Source organism: Gadus chalcogrammus, chromosome 14 (genome assembly GCF_026213295.1).
Source record: "Gadus chalcogrammus isolate NIFS_2021 chromosome 14, NIFS_Gcha_1.0, whole genome shotgun sequence".
Classification (NCBI taxonomy): Eukaryota; Metazoa; Chordata; class Actinopteri; order Gadiformes; family Gadidae; genus Gadus; species Gadus chalcogrammus.
This window is the reverse complement of record NC_079425.1, coordinates 8,596,647-8,616,624: the sequence shown is the minus strand read 5'-3', so window position 1 is coordinate 8,616,624 and position 19,978 is coordinate 8,596,647. Positions and strand designations below refer to the sequence as shown.

The 19,978-nt window shown below is 46.2% G+C and overlaps 1 protein-coding gene across 1 annotated transcript in view; it reads right to left on the bottom strand.

Moving 5' to 3' along the window:
• Positions 1 to 3,887: 3,887 nt before the first annotated feature.
• The window catches only part of kiaa1549lb (KIAA1549-like b), a 45,745-nt gene continuing 29,654 nt past the window's right edge, over positions 3,888 to 19,978 (bottom strand). The window contains exons 18-27 of the mRNA XM_056608061.1: positions 17,382 to 17,581; positions 16,392 to 16,519; positions 14,770 to 14,894; positions 13,206 to 13,459; positions 10,985 to 11,117; positions 6,832 to 7,221; positions 6,260 to 6,363; positions 5,784 to 5,947; positions 5,449 to 5,600; positions 3,888 to 4,157 (exon numbers count right to left, since the gene is read on the bottom strand). Of these exons, the coding sequence (XP_056464036.1) occupies positions 3,888 to 4,157; positions 5,449 to 5,600; positions 5,784 to 5,947; positions 6,260 to 6,363; positions 6,832 to 7,221; positions 10,985 to 11,117; positions 13,206 to 13,459; positions 14,770 to 14,894; positions 16,392 to 16,519; positions 17,382 to 17,581 (1,920 nt within the window). The remainder of the gene's footprint in view (positions 4,158 to 5,448; positions 5,601 to 5,783; positions 5,948 to 6,259; positions 6,364 to 6,831; positions 7,222 to 10,984; positions 11,118 to 13,205; positions 13,460 to 14,769; positions 14,895 to 16,391; positions 16,520 to 17,381; positions 17,582 to 19,978) is intronic.

Genomic DNA, 19,978 nt, shown 5'->3' with positions numbered 1-19,978 from the left:
CACATACACGACGTATAATACTTAATTCTTGTTCAAACCGAAGGGTTATTTTAAATTATGATTGTTATGTATTGTGCTTTGGCATGATACCGGGTTGCTTTATTCATTTGTTTAATAGAGTATTGCAAGACATAGCGGTTGAATTCAATTTAAGTGTGGAAATTATCAAAAGCTAATTCCAGACTAATTTGCATTTAAGAATAACATGAAATGTCAACTTCTAGAACATAGTGCTCAGCCTTGGCATAAAATATATTATTATAGAAGCGTGTTGAAAGTTGGGGCAATGAATTAGAACATGACCATGTAGAAACACACAAACATACACACATACACACAATGTGTGCATGTGCAAAGATTTGCAAAGGTGCATGACATGCTTTTTCCCATTCATCACCTAGGTAAAGGTAGTCTGTGTAATGGCTGCTGCGCAGAATGAATCATTCCATTGCTGGCGTGTTGTTGTTTTCTTGACAAAATGGTGAATTTCAGTAATCAGGTTTTCGTTAGTTCAGGTTTAAGTACTCACGGACACACACTAGAGTTTGAGAGAGTTAAGATGAATGGAGCTTGAAACCAATTCAGTGCCCTGTGACATTTAATATGCTTATTAAAGCTACTGCTGCCAATATGGATGACACTGATCCAATAAGGGTGTGTGTGTGTGTGTGTGTGTGTGTGTGTGTGTGTGTGTGTGTGTGTGTGTGTGTGTGTGTGTGGTTTAATCTCCCTCTCATGGTCACTGGTGCTGTGGTCGCACCTTGTAATCCTTTTAAATTCCCCATAGTGATTGTTGTAGGAACTAGCCGACTATGGAGACGTTTTTTGCCCCACATCAAAATATATTACATTCAAAAGGGAGTATTTTGTATTCACTGCACACACCGTATGTTGGAATGGGTTATGGATTGATGGGGTTTCTCTGCTAGTTATGGAGTTACATTTGAAATACTTTTTAATAAATATAGATGTTAACTGCCTCGATAAATAGATGCAATGAGAAGGGATGGGCAAAAAGGAATTCCTTCCGTGCTCATTAGGATTTGAGGGTACTGGGAAGTGGAGAGATCTTCGGACTGAATCTAAATCGCTGAAATGAGCCCCTGATCACAGTCTCCTCAAGGTGGCTGTGATCAGTGAGAATATTAAGTAATATGAATGTTAAGGAAATGTCTCAACACTAAAGCTCCACTTAACAGCTGGAGAGTGGCTGGCTGGCAGATAGAATGGTGAGATGAGAACAACTACTAGAAATTAAGTATATTTTCACTTCCTTTCCTCCTTTCTAACTACCGTAGCCGCTATTCTCTTTCCACGGAGATGTATTTGATACAATTCTAACAAAATCATGGATAGAAACTTATTTTTGCCACATAGAAAATCTAATTGACAGGTATGCCCTTGTGAATACCGCCATCTGCTGGTGTTAAACATTTTCACAGGTGAAGTCTGCCCTAGCGATAGAATCATAACACGTATTTTCGAATCTAAACACAACACATGTCCGGGTAATAATTAAGACAAACGCAAACAAGAATGCAGACATGTACTTCCCCTCTATCCACGACGACGTCGAAATGTGGCCTTTATTTCTTCCTAGTGAGTCAGTAAATGCCAAACTAGGAAAGGTCAACCCTATTCCTCGAGGTAGCGCAGGTGAGAAGTACTACAGCAGGCCGTCTAAGGATGAACATAATACAACCTCCAGGCCGGAGGACAGCGGTAAAAGTCAACCATCGTGGTCAAAAAGTGGACCCTTGGAGGAACCCGAGTACCGACCTCTTGAAGTCTTCGGTCCTCCAGCAGGTGGACCTAGGTATCCGCGGAGTGAGCACGCTTCTGACGTCTGTGAGCTGTCCATCCGGCTCAAAGAAATGGAGTTGTGCAGCATGATCGGAGAGCTGTTGGACGTCCCACGATGTGAGATGACGTCCACCTCCACTTTTTGTTTGTTTTCATTTGTTTCAGGCTATTTACTGTGGAGTAGATTTAAGGGAAGAGATGGAGGTACAGAATTATATTGTTCCAGTTATTCCACATTGAAGTTCTACTCATTCATTTATCTCCACTTTTTCAGATACATTCTTGAGAAATATCAGATACAAGCAGATGACAACATAGAGGAGATGAAGACCAAACTACAAAAAAAGACACCATCAGAAAACAGCCGACAACGTCAGAGATAAAGACAACTTTAGAATTCATGTCATAGGCTATATAGGACTTATTGGTCACTCCAATAACACCTTAGAGATTGTTTTTTTTAATTCAGTCAAATCTTTATTCTTGATGCATTGTTATCCTCCACTGTGTCCACGGATAAAATATGGACATGTCAGAAGAAGTGTTCCGTTACATGAGTAAAAATGTTTTTATTTTACACAGTTCATGGTGAGATTGCTGTACTTGTTGGTAGGCCTACAGCTGAAAAATCACCTGGGCAACACAGCTCTCGTTTTTGGGGGGTGATGGAACTTTTTACAGGTATAGTACAAATGAACAAGCAAGGGTTAACAGAACAGTTCTTTAGGCCAAGAAGTAGAGAGGGTTGAACAGTTAAATACGAAGAGATTGTTCCGTTATTATGGTTCAAAATGTTAATCGCTATTGTCTTTACAGTAATAATCGGCACACATTTCTGAATGGGATTGGAGAGACCTCTCGCCTCGTACGGACGTAAATGCATGAAGGTGTCAGACGATCAACACTTTCTGTCAGCCATCCAGTCTGCCATTAAGCAAGCAGCTGCATTATTAAACAAGTTTAATGTAGGCTATAACCTTTCACAGCACGAAAAATATAATAATATTAACTAGTGAGTAACACCTAAAGGCAGATATATATTGTATATATAATAAGAAAATCGAACCATGAAAAAAAACAGAACTTAGGCAAAAAAGGCGGCACCAACAAAGCATGTGGTCAGGAGACTACAGAGAGAATAAAGTGCGTCTTAAACAGCTCTTAGAAAATAAAGTCGAAGTACAATCAGTAGGAATTTCAAGTAGACATTCGTCAAATATGTCGTGTTTCCCACAGCGGGTTCAGAGGCCGCACACATACACTGTATCTGGAAATCCGGTCCGAACAGGACTGGATGTGACCAGTAGGCCTACAGCCGTTCTCACACTGCAGGGTCAAGTTCACAACTCTACAGTGTCTACAAGGCGTATCTGTGATGGTAATATAGGTCTATATTTTGTTTGAAAAGAAAGAAGAAATGCTGTGCTGATTTGACTCAGAGTCTAAGTTATTATTTGGGGGGATAATTCCACTAATTTGTCAACTGCCTGTTAAAGAATAGAGGGTTAGAAGTTTCCTAGATTGCTCATTGAGTCATGTCATCCACGTTTAGCAGTTGGTCTTATGTCATGGATGAGTTAAGAAATAGTTGTGCCACTCAAAAACAGGGGCTTATAAAAGTAATATAGCACTTCCCTTGGATTTTGTGTCACATTGTGTGGTCCTCCACAATTTGGTCCTCTCAGTAGTACAGCTAATAAAACCATTGCTATCTCATACATGTGCATTTAAGGACAGGAATAATCATTGATAAAAACATCTTTGTTATTTTATATATTATTATATATATATTATCATTGCTATATATATTATATAATATAATTTTTTATCAATTGGAAATATATTGACACATCTGCACAAAGCTGGTCGACATCATTGTCCGAAGATCATTGACAAATTAATTCAGTAAATCATCATTCTACTATGCCTTTAAAATAAAGCTGGAGTTTGGGAAAGAAGAACGTTGGTAAGTTTATAATACAAATATAAAAAAAAAACAGTTTGTTGTGTGGAGATCCACCTTTCGTCTGCTACTGTGGGAGCCTTTCCATTGCAACCCCCCTCCCGGTCAATAGGGGGCCGTATTACACCTGGAACTCAAACATATCGCTCTGCTTTTTCGCCAGCTTTGCCACTTCGAGGCGAATGGCCTGCACCAGTGCTGAAGTGGAGAGGCTGGTGAGGGGCATGCTGTCCATGTTCTTCACCGCGAGGGGAGAGCTCTGCTTGGCTGCCGGGCTGGGGGTGTCGGGGAGCAGTTCCAGGGCCTGGATGTAGGGCAGCGGGAGCAGTGGGGGACTGGACTGCGGGTAGCGGGGGAGGGGGAACGACTCCACATACCCCGGCAAGGGTACCTGCAACAGACCAGCCAAGGCATTGGTAATGGGAACATTTGCTTTAAACTGAGTGTATATATATATATATATTGTTAACGCACAAAGGACACTGCAGAGGCTGTGGAGGTTGCGGATGTCTTTAGTACTCGCTGCTATCCAGGTGTTTAATGGTTTGCTGCAACCCACTGTACTGTTTCAATGTGTTGTTATGTGGCTACACACAAACACACGCACATGCATTCACACACACACACACACACACACACACACACATACAAACACGCACATGCATTCACACGCACACACACACAAACATGCACACGCACACATGCAATCACACGCACACACAATCACTCACACATACTAACACGCACATGCCTTCACACGCACACACACATTAGCCGATGCATTCACACACACACACACACACACACACACACACACACACACACACACACACACACACACACACACACACACACACACACACACACACACACACACACACAGACATATGCATTCAAGCACAAGCACACACAAACATAAACACACACACACACATACATTCATGCACACGCAGACATGCACGTCTGTCTGTTTGTTTCTCTGTTGTGTGGTGGGAAATTAATTTCCGCCTGGGGAATCAATAAGGTTATCTAATCTAAACTAAAAGCAAGCTAATCACTGCAATTGTGGATTTAGTACCATTAACGAAAGAAGGGATTACGGAAAAACAAATGGGAAAGGCATTTCCTGAATTTATAATAAACTGTGCCCCTGGCACTGGCAAAATCCAACATACCACGGCATTAAAGCTGCGGTACGACAAAAAAATCACACTCTCCATTCAGGACCGCCTCCAAAGCCAATCCCCAAAAACAGATGACTTTATAGCTAGCTTTAGCGACAGGTCTGCCTAGATTGTGGAGGTCTCCGCGACAGACTGCGCCCAGGTCACTGCATTGTTATGTAGACAGACACTAGGACATTCAATCATTTCATTCGGCCCGTATTCAATGATTGGCCAGGCTTATGACAGGCCAGCGAAAGCCCCAGATACAGGCCTTTACATTGGATTTGTTGATTGCTATAAGGAATCGGGATGCAAAGAGAATTTCGACAAATATGACAAAAAAAAGCTTCTCAATGAAACTGCCTGCCCTAACTTTAATGTACAGCAACACGTATCTAAAGAAAATCTCAAAGTTATCTATGGAATAGAAACAAGCATCTGTAGGTGCCTATGCCCAGAAACAGGTTCTGTGGGTCTCCTATAGAGAGTGGCTCCAGGGTGGTAGGGCTGCCTTACTGACTCTCCCCACTGTGGGGGGACGTCCTCTGGCTCCGGGGGGTAGGACATCCAGGAGGGACTGTGGTAGGAGGTTGGGGGTGTGGAGGCCATGTATTCTGAATATCCGGTCCTGCTGGCTGGGATGGCATAGACGGCTGTTATTGGATTTCCTGTCGCGAGAAAACATCACTGTTACACTATGATTCACATTGTGAATTATCACACACACACACACACACACACACACACACACACACACACACACACACACACACACACACACACACACACACACACACACACACACACACACACACACACACACACACACACACACACACAGCCAGGCGTACCTGAGTAGTTGGGGCGCTCTGGAGGGTTGGAGGATGGTAGGGCAGGGGTGGTGGTGGTGGTGGTGTTGGTGGTCACCGGTGGATGGTACGGTTGGGTGTCCAGCCGCATATCAGCTGCTGAGGCCACCGGGCTCCGGCCCCTAGGTCTCAAATCCGATGAAGAGCTGAGGCAGGTAGAGATGTAAGAGAGACGCTCATGTGAGGAGACAACGCAATATCAGCTCTTGGCCAGTAGGGGGCGCAGACATTCCACGCTAGAACAAGGAATGCGTCTCATTCATATTCTTAGTGCTTTTCAATATGCAGCCTCAACATCCTAATTTAAACAGGAGCTTAAGAGATGCTAGCCACAATGTGTTTTCTCAAGGCTCCACAGCGCCTTGATGTCAGTTTGGATGTGTATGTGTGTATGTGTGTGTGTGACATCTATGTATGCATGAGTCTGTACGCACGTGTGAGTGTTGTGCAGGCCGTACCGCCTTAGGGACGTCCAGGGAGGGGTCCCAGGGCGGGGGGGCAGTTGTGACGGAGGAGGAGGAGAGTCCAGGGCCATGTCAGGGAGCTGGGTGAAGCGAAAGGCCTTTTCAACAGAAGAATAAAGGTCAGCCTATGCACTCATTTGGCCAACACTTTCATCGTCAGAGTTTACATTCAGGTCATGAGCACAAAATGCAGGTAAGGGGGTTCGGATTCTCGTTCAGGGGATGCCTTCTGGTAGACTGCGGACATTGAGGCGCAGTAGCTGCTACACTTCATTACCCCTCTTCCCCTGACCCTGCTTTCCTGTCCCATAAAAGGCACAAAAGAAGCCCGCGAAAAAGTATTTAATAATAAATCAAACGTATAACGGGCCTTTCATTGGGACGGATCTCCAGTAAAGTAAATAAATAAAACACAAAACAGAACAAAGGAGATGACGGGAGTCTAGTGCAGGCAGAAAGGGGGGGGGGGGGGGGGGGGAAGGCTGGTGGCTGGTGAACGAGCGTCCTTCCTGCTAATCCAAGCTGGCGTCTGTTTTATAACGAGCTCCCTCTCCCGGGCGACTCACCGGCTTGGGGATGCTGCACTGGTACGGGTCGGCCCCGTATGACGGCGCCCACTGCAGGCCCCCCCGCCCGTAGCCCACTGTGCCCGGGGCGCTGGTGATGACGTCGGAGTAGGGCAGCGGGGGCGGGGCGGGGCCGTAGTGCCCGGGGTTGGGGTGGCGGTGGTGGGAGTGGCGCCCTGACGTGGAGTGGCCACCGCCGCCGCCGCCGCCGGAGGCCAGGCTGAAGGCCTCCTCCAGCAGCAGGTGCATCTGCTGGCGCACCTCGTCGATGGAGGGCTGCGAGCTGAGGGTGGAGGTCTCCGAGTGACCTTTGACCCCGCGGCCGTACAGGTAGCCGCGCTGGCCGATCAGCCGGTCCACGTTGGTCTCCTCGATCAGCTCCGGCTCGGTCTGCACACACACACACACACACACACACACACACACACACACACACACATGCATTCATGTACACACGCACACACAAATACACAAGCATTCACACGGACGCACACACATACATGCATCACATGCACACACACACATTCATACAAAAATGCAGACCCATTCACAAACACAGACACATACATGCAGACACAAACACACACATGTATTCATGCACACACATATAAATGCACACGCGCATGCATTCACGTGCGAACACACACACGTGTATGAATTCACATGCACACACAAACACACACATGCATTCACCCACATATGCACACACATACATTCATGCACACACATGAATGTTTGCACATAGACACACATGTAGACATAAACACAATCAGAAATCATGCACCCACAAAAACACACACACACACACACACACACACACACACACACACACACAAGCCTTTAAATAACTGTGCAAAAATCTTTTCACACTTTGATCATTTGACACGGTAACAGGCATCTTGAAAGTGAAAGTCGCTGATCGCTGGCAAAACACCATGAGGCTGTCTTTCTGAATCTGCTTTCCAAATAAAGTTGGCACAGAGCCAGAATGCGCTCAAGACTCCCAGTGAAGATCGTCATACATGGCGAGATCCGGTAGCAATACACAGCGAGAGAGTACAAATACACCGGGGGCTGGGCGGGGGAGGGGGTCCAAGGGGGCTGAGGGCCAGAGAGTAGAATCCCTGTCCCATTACTCCTCCTTACTCCTCCAGACCACCCCACCACTCTTTCTTAGAGACACACACACACACAGACACACACACACATAGACACACAGACACACACACACATAGACACACAGACACACACACACATAGACACTTACACACACACGCACACACACACACACACGCACGCACGCACGCATGCACACGCACACAGCACACACACGCACAAATACAGACACACACACAAAGCACACAGCACACACACATACACACATGCGAATGCATACACTCATGCATGCACACACACACACACAACACATACACAGACGCATACACACATACATGCACACACACACACACACACACACACACACACACACACACACACGCATACACATGCACACAGACACTAACAGAGCCACAACTCTTCCTCGCGCAGGTTGACACAAGTGCTGAGAGAGCCAGAAACAGTGTATTTTATGCTACTGTTCTTATGCTACGTTCCTGCTGCTGCTTCTGCTGCCGTGCTTTAGATATGTCAGCTTTACTGCTACTGCAGATCCATTGGTGGTTCAGTTATGCCCGTGTGTCACCCCCCCCCCCTGGGCGCTGCAGCACAACTGTGGGACAGTAGGGTGCGCTTTATTCATTGGCTCACTCTCCCCTGTCTCCCCCCTTCTCCACCCCAGCCCTTTCTCCTGCATTAACTGCAGCGATAAACAACCCTGCAAATTACTGACAAGTAATTAAGCACTGCAGCAGATTGCCATCGGTCTACAGACGTTTATTTCCCCCCTCCCCCTCATCTTATCTATCTTACCTACACTTGTGGTCAAACTTGCCGTATAGCAAAACAAAATGAACAAAATAGCCTGGATAAGTGGAAGGCATCATCACGGATGGGGCGTTTTACATTTGAACCTTTAGTCATTTCGCGTGCACACCAAGCGACGTACGAGTGCGGATGAGAAGAATCAAAGCATACCATCAATATTAGATTAACTGCAAAAAAAAAAAGTCTATCGCTACACAAAAAAAGTTTCCTTAAAAGGGTATTCACAGACTGCAGAGTATCTTCAGGAATCAGAACACCAGCCTGGTAGATTATTGTTGCAGTGGTTTGGTAAGGGGTAGTCGAGGGGAGAATCAAGTGCATCATGGTTCCATCTCAGGTATTGTACATCCCAACAGATGTGTGCTTACCCATCTAGGTCACTTTGACTTTGTGACGTTGTGACCTGCCTCACTCTACTGTACATACGGTGACACGTGTGATGACGAGATGACCCAGATCTACAACCTGCAGAGCAGACGTCACCAGCACAAGAGGAGCCACCTCTTCACCTCGACATGCAGCCTGGGCTCCGGCGTTCTCGGGGTAAGAACGCGAGAAGAAGGGGTGGAGCCGACAGATGGAGAGGCTGCAGCCGACGGCAGGCGTGAGGGAAAACTTGGGTTTGAATCGACACAGAGCGGCTGCTGACTGCATTGTACCACGGTCCCGGGACGCCACATTAGCCTGGCAGCACAGACGAACTTAGATGGAGGACATCTCCCTACCCTTACCGACTCCACCACATCGGGTGTTCTGCCCCGTCCCCAGCAGCCGTTGTTTTACTCTACACTACACACTGTGAGTAAGGTGGCAGTGGAACATTATATATTTAGATTAGGACAACATCTACAGTGGAGTAGGTAGAAAAGGGAAACACTAGAGTTGGAGTATGGTGACGTGACTTGAGTGACTAATAAAGTATAACATACCAATCCATTTCAACTACTGTCAAATGAGGCGCTTCAGTTGGTTAGTATAGCAGGTGGCATATCTGTCTCTGTAATCATCCAAAGAACGCAGAATGAAGCTCTGATCAATCACAACAGTGTCTTTCTGACTTGGGGAAATACATTAATTTAAGTAAATGTATTTGTTTGCCATTGATTCAGTATTTTGATTATATACATCAAAGGGATATATTGTCTCTGTCTACAATTTCTATGTTTTCCTAAAATGAACTACATGGATGGATTCTTGGTAAGTGCACTAGCCAATACACTGGGTACACCCGGGGACACAGGAACATCGATAACATTAATCCAAGACATCAAACATTTTTAACCAGAGAGCGTGCTGTGGCTGCTGTCCCAATGGTTTGCATTGGTATCCTTGGACTCTGTCCAAGAAAAAGACTTCCTGGGAGTTCATTTGCTATACCAAGAAGTCTAGCAACAAACGTTTCCTTGAAAACCACCACCACAGCAACACGCACACACACACACGCACAAACGCACACACACACACACACACAACTGTATCATAATGGAGGTAGAAAAGTGCAGAGCACGTCGGTCTGGCTTTCTGAAATCATACCCGATAACCCTATAAAACGAAACTGTTAAATATGAATGAGCCAGAGTGCATAAGAGCGCAGTGAGGTTGTTAAAGTCACACCTGGGAAGTCAGGTTTGGCGTCTACGCATGGCTGCCCTGGGCACTGCCCGAGACGCCAGAGAAGAGCTGTATCATCATCTTTATCTTCATCATCATCATCATCAGCCTCATCATCATCATCCTCCTCATCATCAGCATCATCCTCCTCATCATCATCAGCATCATCATCTTAAATAATTACAACAGTCTCACATGGTCTGTACAAGTGTGACTTCAGAACAAGCACAAAATCGGGATCTTCAGAGAAACATCCCTTTAGTTATTCTTGTAAGGGGATAACAGAGAGTGAGCCTCAATAGGGACACTTATCGTAATCCTTCCAGTTAAGTTCCAGTTAAAAATTAAGAAGAAGAAGAAGAAGAAGAAGAAGAAGAAGAAGAAGAAGAAGAAGAAGAAGAAGAAGAAGAAGAAGAAGAAGAAGAAGAAGAAGAAGAAGAAGAAGAAGAAGAAGAAGAAGAAGAAGAAGAAGAAGAAGAAGAAGAAGAAGAAGAAGAAGAAGAAGAAGAAGAAGAAGAAGAAGAAGAAGAAGATCAAGATCTAGACGACGACTAAGAAGAAGCCGAGGGAGAAGACGAAGAAGGAAGAAAGGACTCACATCATAGCCGCTGTTGCGGATGCCTCTCCTGGGTCTCTCCCTCATCACCAGCAGGTCTATCTCCGTCCCCCCTGGGCTGGGGCTGTTGATGCTCTGCCTGCTGCGGTAGGCCGGCTGCCCCACCTGGGAGTGCCTGACCGTTAACACAAGCGTTTGGAATTAGTATTGAAGTAGTGTGGGCGAGGTTAACGACTGGAAACGTTCGTAGCAATTAGGTGGGAGCCGTTAGCCTTCTCTAAGACGATGGCGGGGTGGTGGTCCGTTGACGACACATAACGTGTAAACTCAAAAGGTTGATTAATGTAATGATTATTGTATTAATTGTTTGATTAATGTAACATTTATTTTCTAGAATTAACATTTGAGTTCGAGCAAATGGTATACAAGGCTGCTTACAAGAGCATACAAACAAGAAGATTGAGAGCAAATAATAGCTCTGGTGATCATCAATGTTATTTGTGTTAATTATCATCTTGCATAAATCTATTTATTTTATGACTATGTGATTATAAACATAAAGTTCAACTCCCATATTTGCGAGAACATCTTACATCATCTGTTTTAAGTGCTTTGCCAAGTGCTCCAAGACAAACATAGCATTAACATCGCAAGATTAATGTTCCCCCCTCAAGTTCATCCTGAAGAGAATGTAATATTCATGAAACAGCTGAGGTAGCAAAAATAATTACCTGCATTACAATCAACTGGAGAAGATGGGTATCTTTAACCCTTCTCAAGGGCTGTTTACACTTCAGATTTCAAACGTTCATGATTGTATACAGGTTTGGTAACAGAAATAACACATCCAATCTTTCTGTACACAAGCTTATCGCAGGATATCGCTTTAGACTTTAAAGAAAGGCCACGGTGTATCAGAGGGGTAGTAACCCCTTGGTCTGAATAAATGATTTCATCTTCATGTATTGCTGCCTCTGCAGCCTATAACAGAGCTCGGTCCAGTGTACTCCTGAGCCTAATATAGCTTATGTCTCATTATTATCGAGAAAGAAGATGGACAGCACATCATGCAGCACTGATAAAATGATTATGTAGGGAGAAAAATATCAGTACACTGACTTTATAAACAGCGATAACTCACACACATACACACACACACACACACACACACACACACACACACACACACACACACACACACACACACACACGCTCCCACACTCTCAAACACACACACACACACGCACTCACACACACACACACTCTCTCACACACGCACAGATGCAAACACACACACACACACACACACACACACACACACACACACACACACACACACACACACACACACACACACACACACACACACACACACACACACACACACACACACACACACACACACACACACACACACACACACACACACACACACACACAGAGACAGATAGCCGCCAGCAGTGCTGAAGCAGCATGTATGATTAAACACGCAGCCAACTTAACAAGCCATGCTATGGCGGGGCGGCTGCAAGTCATAGCCAATTGATTACTCTCTACATCTTGGCAAGATGTGAAATGTGAAGTATGATATCTAGCTCTTGCGCGAAATGCATCACATATCATAGAAAAAGTTCCCATCTTATTCCTCTACACACTTGCAATTTGTTGCTTATTTTCAAACAAGGTCAGCTACAAACATACAGTGTCTGTATGTTTTGAGGGTCCTAAGTCACCCTTCTTTTTGGATAAAAACATAGTCTGCTAAATGACGGATGAATTTACTTAATTTAAAACGTAAAAGGCAAAAGTGTCCAAGCATTAGCACACAGGTTCCCAACATTTGGGTCGAGAGCCCATTTGGGGTCAAGTGATTTGCATATGTGGTCGCAGGAGATCGATGACATAAACTACAGATATATGATGATCCATTTTAGCAAAACCATTGAAAAGAATAAGGTCTCATAGACATCCTGCCACATACAAACTGACTCCCTATTGATTCATAGCCACGAGCGAACAACTACTAATCCCTTAGAGTAGAGCGATGCGATTACGATCACGGGGACATCGACACAAAAGACAGACATTGATCGGGTTAAAAACAAACTGAGTAGAACTAGAGTTAAATTTTGGGGTCGCAAACATTTTCAGGGCTAGCGCATGAGGTCAAGGGCCCAGAAATGGCCGGCCACGGCCTGCATTCGATCGCTCCCTCCCTTTTGGTCCCCCTCTCTCTCACACCGTCACCCCCATGCCCCCTCACCTCCGGCGAGACTTGACGAAGGTGGAGTCACCCCGCTCATCGTCGGGCTCCGGCGGTCTCCCCGGTTCTCCGGGGGTCCGCTCGTGTCCTGTGTCCCCACCCCGGGGACGCTGGTCCGGGGCCTTGCGGCTGACGTTGCTGCCGCTGCCGGCGTCGGCCGAGGCAAAGTCGTAGTAGCCCTTCCTCTTGGCCTTCAGCCGCAGCTTGTTACGGTAGTGCTCGATGTCCGACTTCTGCTTCAGCGCCAGATTCACCTAGCGGGGGGGGAAGGAGGAGGCGAGGAGACGAGGAGGCGAGGAGACAAGGAGGTGAGGACATACAGTACATAATTTGTTGGGAGTGACATGTTGAGGTGGAATATCAATAAAATAACGACGCATATCGCTAAAGGAATAATGTTTCACTTAGAATTCCTTGATTTGATTCAAACCGTTTCAAAATGGTTTTCAATCAAATCCATTGTAAAGCTGGTGAGTTTATTAGAAGTGAAAGCCTTGTCTGATAATTATTTAAATCGCTTCAATGCATTCATCCATTGGGATCACTGAAGGGACTAGGAGGGAGACAGTTCATATCAAGTTAGCATGCCGTCATTACATCATAGCCTAATCAGACCACGCCCCCTCTCTCTGCTGTGCTGCAAGCCTTGCCAAATACCATCAGAGGATTTAAATGATCCTGATTCTCATTTTCCTCAAGTTAATGTGGAGCAAAACCTCAACATGGCCTTCTTTCATTTCCCATCCTCTCTCAACACGGTGGTGATACAAAGGGAGGCCTGTTTTGCTGTTGTTATTCATTAACAACACCATCCAAGTGCATCCAGGTTCAAATCCTTGCCAGGGGGAGCAGTAAATCCAGTACACTGGACGGATGAGAGGGGGGGAGGGGCTAGCCGAATGCTGCAGAACAAATTACTTTGAATCCATTTCTTCTTATAGTATCGAGTTTGCTTCAGCGAAACAGCGAGGCTACCTATACATGGTAAACATGCATTTATAGTGTGTGTGTGTGTGTGTGTGTGTGTAGATCTGTGTTTTCCTATACGTCAGCACATTTTCAGGTGTGCAGGTGTAAGGGCCTTTATATCGATGTGTGCGTGTGTGGGTGTGTGTGTGTGTGTGTCTGTGTGTAGCTGGGTCAATGCATATGTGCATGTGCATGTGAACACGTGTGGGTGTGTGCGTGTGTGTGTGTGTGTGTGTGTGTGTGTGTGTGTGTGTGTGTGTGTGTGTGTGTGTGTGTGTGTGTGTGTGTGTGTGTGTGTGTGTGTGTGTGTATGTGTGTGTGTGTGTGTGTCTCTGTGTGTGTGTGTCTCTGTGTGTGTGTGTCTCTGTGTGTGTGTGTGTGTGTGTGTGTGACCAGGTGTGAATGCTATTCTATACGTCAGTAGGTCTGATTCTGTGTGTGCATGTTTATGGCTATGTGTGTGTTTGTGTGGGTGTATGTGTCTGTGTGTTTTTCTGTGTCTGTGTCTGTGTGTGTGTGTTTGTCTGTGCCTGTGTCTGTGTGTTAGTCTGTGTCTGTGTTTGCATGTACGTGCGCGTGCGTGTGCGTGGGTCACCTCTCCGTTGACGACGGCCGACTCCTGGCTGCGGTCGGAGGAGGCTGGCTGTGAGTAGGACGCCAGGGCTGCTGTAGGCTTAATGGAGATGAGCTGCAGGGAGCCTGACGAGCTGTCATACGGATCTAAACACACACACACACACACACACACACACACACACACGCACGCACGCACACACACACACACACACACACACACACACACACACACACACACACACACACACACACACACACACACACACACACACACACACACACTGTAGTTAACGCTCTGTACGCCCAAGCACGCGTCTTATCATAACCATCGTGGACTCTTCAGCCATTGATTCTGTCTTTTATTTGTTTTAATGGATCGTTCTGTAGTATACAAACGGTTGGGGAAGGACCTCTGCTCTCTCTCTCAAGCCAATGACAGCCGTTCATATACTCTCATCATACACCTTACCCTGTTCAGGTGTACAGTGCACAAGTATTTTCCTGCTCAGGAAACCACAGATGCAAGTTAGCTATCTAGCAAGCTCTGGCCCACACTACTGTGTTGTGCTCAGTCCCTGTTAAATAAACGAATAAACAAGGTAATAGAATCATCTGCAGAAACCGGTTCCGTATCAAACATCTATCTCGTCGTTCTGCATTTCATGCACCACTGTTCGAAGGTAAACGGATTCCGGCACGGCGCTGATGCGAGCTCCCCACAGACGGCGGTGTTCTCCTGTCACTGGACGAGGAGGCGCGCCGCGGGTGATAAATCACACACACATCCCTGACCCCAGATGCTCGGGCCACTCATGTCTGCCAGCGATGAGCCCATCTGTCTTCGCACCTCCATTACCTCAGTGACGCGTTACGACACGAGCCCGCAGCCAGCTCGCCTCGTCTCATCCCCCCCATGCATTATTAAAGTCACTAAAATACACACAATCAATACCGTTTTAGAGTCGGGCTGAATCATGTATGGATTTAACTAATGGAATTTATATTAAATCGTTTTATTAAGGACAGCGCCGTTATAAATGAAAGGATGTGGCTCATAAATAACAGAGGGAATAATAGAGCAGAGGATTAATCAGGGTTCTCGTCGCGCCAGTCTGTGATTGGTTTACATCTGGTAGTCCTTTGTTCCGAGACTTTCCCCCCCTAGGCTATGACTTCTAAATACTGTGTACAATGAACTGACTGGGGTCAATTTATGGATCAGCTTCTGCCATTCACTGCATTGAAGTATGCTATCGTCATACAATGTCTACCTCATGCATTATTGGGTCCAACTCTGCTCGCTGCCGATTGGATACCATTTTGAGGGGGGAAGGGGGGCGGGGGGGTATTCAGAAGGTTGCATTGGACATGATTTCAATGGTGTGTGTGTGTGTGTGTGTGTGTGTGTGTGTGTGTGTGTGTGTGTGTGTGTGTGTGTGTGTGTGTGTGTGTGTGTGTGTGTGTGTGTGTGTGTGTGTGTGTGTGTGTGTGTGTGTGTGTGTGTGTGTTCAACGTAGTTGACCCGAGACATGTTTTATAAAACATGCTTTCTGAACTCCGAGCGTACGTGAGGGTGTCCACGGCGCCAGAGAGGATTGTGGGTAGGCATCATGTGTGTGCTGGCGTCCCTGTGCCTCTCACCCTCCCTTCTGCGCCGCTCCTCCTTTGTCACTTTGTGCTGCGCCGAGACTTTCTGCACCGTCACGCCCCTGCTCGAATTCCGCTTCTCTGATTCGTTGCCAATGACGGAACCGTCCTCCGTCGGCATCCTAGCGCAAGTAACCATAGCAACAGAGGAGGCTGTGAGCTGGGAGGAGAGAACACGCTTTGGCGCCCACAGACTCCGGTTATGTCATTACACGACGTCTCCACAAGCAGCACCACACACACCTGCGCTGCAATGACGATAATACCAACGATGATAATTATACTAATGAAGATTATTATAATAAAAAAGAACAATAAAATCATATCACACCGTAATACAGAGCTCTAGCAAAAAAGGGCTTTCACATTCCTGGAATCGTAGGGATTTGCTTTCACACCACATTGATTAATCATCGTATAATAAGATGGCAACATCAATGTCTGTGAAGACTAATTGTGTGTTGTAAACTGCTTTAACTTAGCCATGCTTAAACTGCCATTAATACATGAGGCAGGTATAAGCTCTCGCTCATAAGAGATAATCTGCCCCCCAAACCTGCATGGACACCCGCTAACGACTTTCTTTTAATCAGGAGGCTGGTGATGGCTTCACTTTGACAAGAGACAGATTCAAAAGGTCATTGGAGAAACATGCACACAAACACACACACACACACACACACACACACACACACACACACACACACATAGGCCCAAACACACGAACACACACGTGCATGGTGTCGTATTCTATACATATATAAGCTGCGGGTTGACCTCGGCACAATGTCATGTTTCATTATGGAATAGATTATGGCCCCATGACAACAACGAAAACGTGGAATGTGTAATGCGTGGCATGGAATAAAACTGAAACAAAACATTGGCCAGGACGCAAACAAGGCAATTATAATACCAAACCTGTCCAGGCCAGGCGTTGGGCCAGCCAGAGCTGTAGCACGTGACCAGGGGACGTGCGCTCACCGTTTGCCCGTGTCCGTGCCGGCGTGGTGGTTCTTCTTGCTGCTGGCCATGCTGTCCTGCCGCGGGGGCTTCTCCAGGGACAGGGGTCCGTCGCGGTGGGGCAGGGCCATCATGAGGGTGTCCTGGGTCACAGGCTGGATCTCCTCGTCGCCCCCCTGCCGCCCCAGGTGCTGCTTGGCGTAGTCGAATCCCTGCACCGGCTGGGCGGGGTGGGGCGTCGGCAGAGGGGGGTGGGGTAGGGGAGAGAGAGGTGGAGGTGGTGTTAACGAGCTATAGCATTAAATGAGCCGGATGTATCTGTAGGCTAATCGGATCGATGCTGGTTTCATTGCTGGCCAGCACGTACCTCTCTCTCTTTGTGAACAATAATCGGCAGCCCACCCACTCATGGCACCCAGCCAGCCGAGCTACGCTTAGTTCGTGTCCAACAGTTGCACAGCCAGTTAGGTTGGAGAGAACCATGTTGTTGAGATTTCTGAATTCTTAAAGACTCTCGCCTACCAACTGGGAGGGATTCAATCCGACACATTGTAGCTTTAAGGGGGTGATGTTTGATAATATAACCTAATATAAAGTGAGAGGCATTGATAATATACACTAGGCTTATCGACAAAACAATAGAAAATACTCTCAGACAGTGAGAGGGCTCACCCCTTGTTTCCTGTTTCACTACCACGACATTCTACCAAAGACAAGGAATTTGTCAAGTGGATGGAGCGTTCAGATTTAAATTAGTGTATCTATGCAGTGGACAGTCCGTACAATGTTGATTTGAAACCTTTACAGACATATATTTAATGTTAACTATTGCTGGCCCAGTTCGTGTTGGCCAATGAGGGGCTTACAGATCCACTACTCCAGCCCAATGATTGGTCAGAACAAGTATGAGTCGAAAGAAGTGAAACGCCCTGTTTCACGCAGATTTGAGGTAATCTGCCATCAGACTTTAGATTAATTTCCAGACCTTTGGATATTAATAAAGTCAGATTCTGAGGACAACACTCATACACAAACCCCGACATGCAAAGATGCATCCGGACTTGGAATGTGGAATGGCTTCTTTATAAACATGAAGAATTTGAAAGGGAAGGACTGCAGCAGGATGTAGGGCGCAAGGCTAGGAGACGAGAGAAGGGGCCTTGAGAGAGATAAGCACGGCTTTAATCGAAGCTCTTTTCATCCTCCCTCCCAATTCATGTCGAATAAATGAGTCACTGTGGGCAGAGTGACGTGACCAGATTCAGAGAGGCGCCGCGATGAAGTTAGACATTACAAAGGATGAGGGGAAGGGGGGGGGTTGTTAGGGTTGGGGGGGGGGGGGTGGGAGCTGAGGGGGGAGGGGGGTCACGCCTCGCAGTGGGATTCCCTTGTCTTACTTCACTCTGAATTGTCTGTGCAAATAGAAAAGGGCCATACAGATTTCAAATAGGTACACGGACGGATATGCGCACGCACACACACACACACACACACACACAAGCACACACGCAAACACACAGACACACAAACCCACCGCCACATCTCTGCCACACACTTGTAAAAGATTCAGCAGTGCTGTCATAAATTGTCAGTCGCACACCATTACCTTACTGTACCCAAGCACCAGTAAAATCAATATGTCGTACTACCCTCAAGTGCCTACACTTCCTACCCCTCTGTCTCTTTTTAAAACACACACGCGCACAAGCACACACCCACACACACGCAAACACACACACAGCCCCACACAGGCATGCTAGCAAGGTGTGCGCTCAGTGATACATTCTTCAGGTTCTAAAGGTCCTGGCTGGTTTACACGGCTGATATCCTCCAGAGGTGGTGTAAAAGCAGGCTGCGAGCAGGCCAGGACATTCCATCCTTGATTTTGCAGTTAGGTCCATGGAAAAGAGACATAGATGTATATTGTACAGCACTGAAAATAAATACATATTTTTTTGAGGTTTAATATTATGGTTCAGAAATCAAACTGATTTTTGGTTGATACCGAATAGCATTCGGAGTAGGCCCAGACGTTGATATTGTCAGGAGCATTTACATTCGCAAAGCCGCAAAATAAAGCATGAAAATGTTCATATTTTTGGAGGTGGTAATTAATTATGTGGTGGTAATTAGGCTCTGTATTAACATGCTGAATAGTGACATCAGATATGGCTTTCATGTTCAATTCAACCAAATAAAAGCTGATCCCGATCCCCCTTGTGGCATAAAACGAGGCCTGGGAAGCCTTTTGAGACCGGCTGCATAAATGAAATCAACTTGACTTGGAGAGCCGAGACTGCACCCGTTTCCGCTCCCTTGGCAGCAAATCAACCCTCGGTAAAGCTTCGCTTATTAAAATGTGCCATTTTAGAACGAAGAAGTGCAACCACCAGCCATCTATTGGTAAAACTCAATCACATAAAGCAATGGGCTTTGCACATTTACAAACCAACAGGCATCTTATTGCCATCTTAGGGTACGGTGATCCGTGTATCTGTGCTGCAGGGTTCTAAGGACATCATGCCAGATGGACTTTCAATAGGTTCATCCAGCCTGCCTAGTTTATCCCCCTCATCGCCTTGTTACTGTCCACTTAACAACTGGCACAGGGCTTTGCA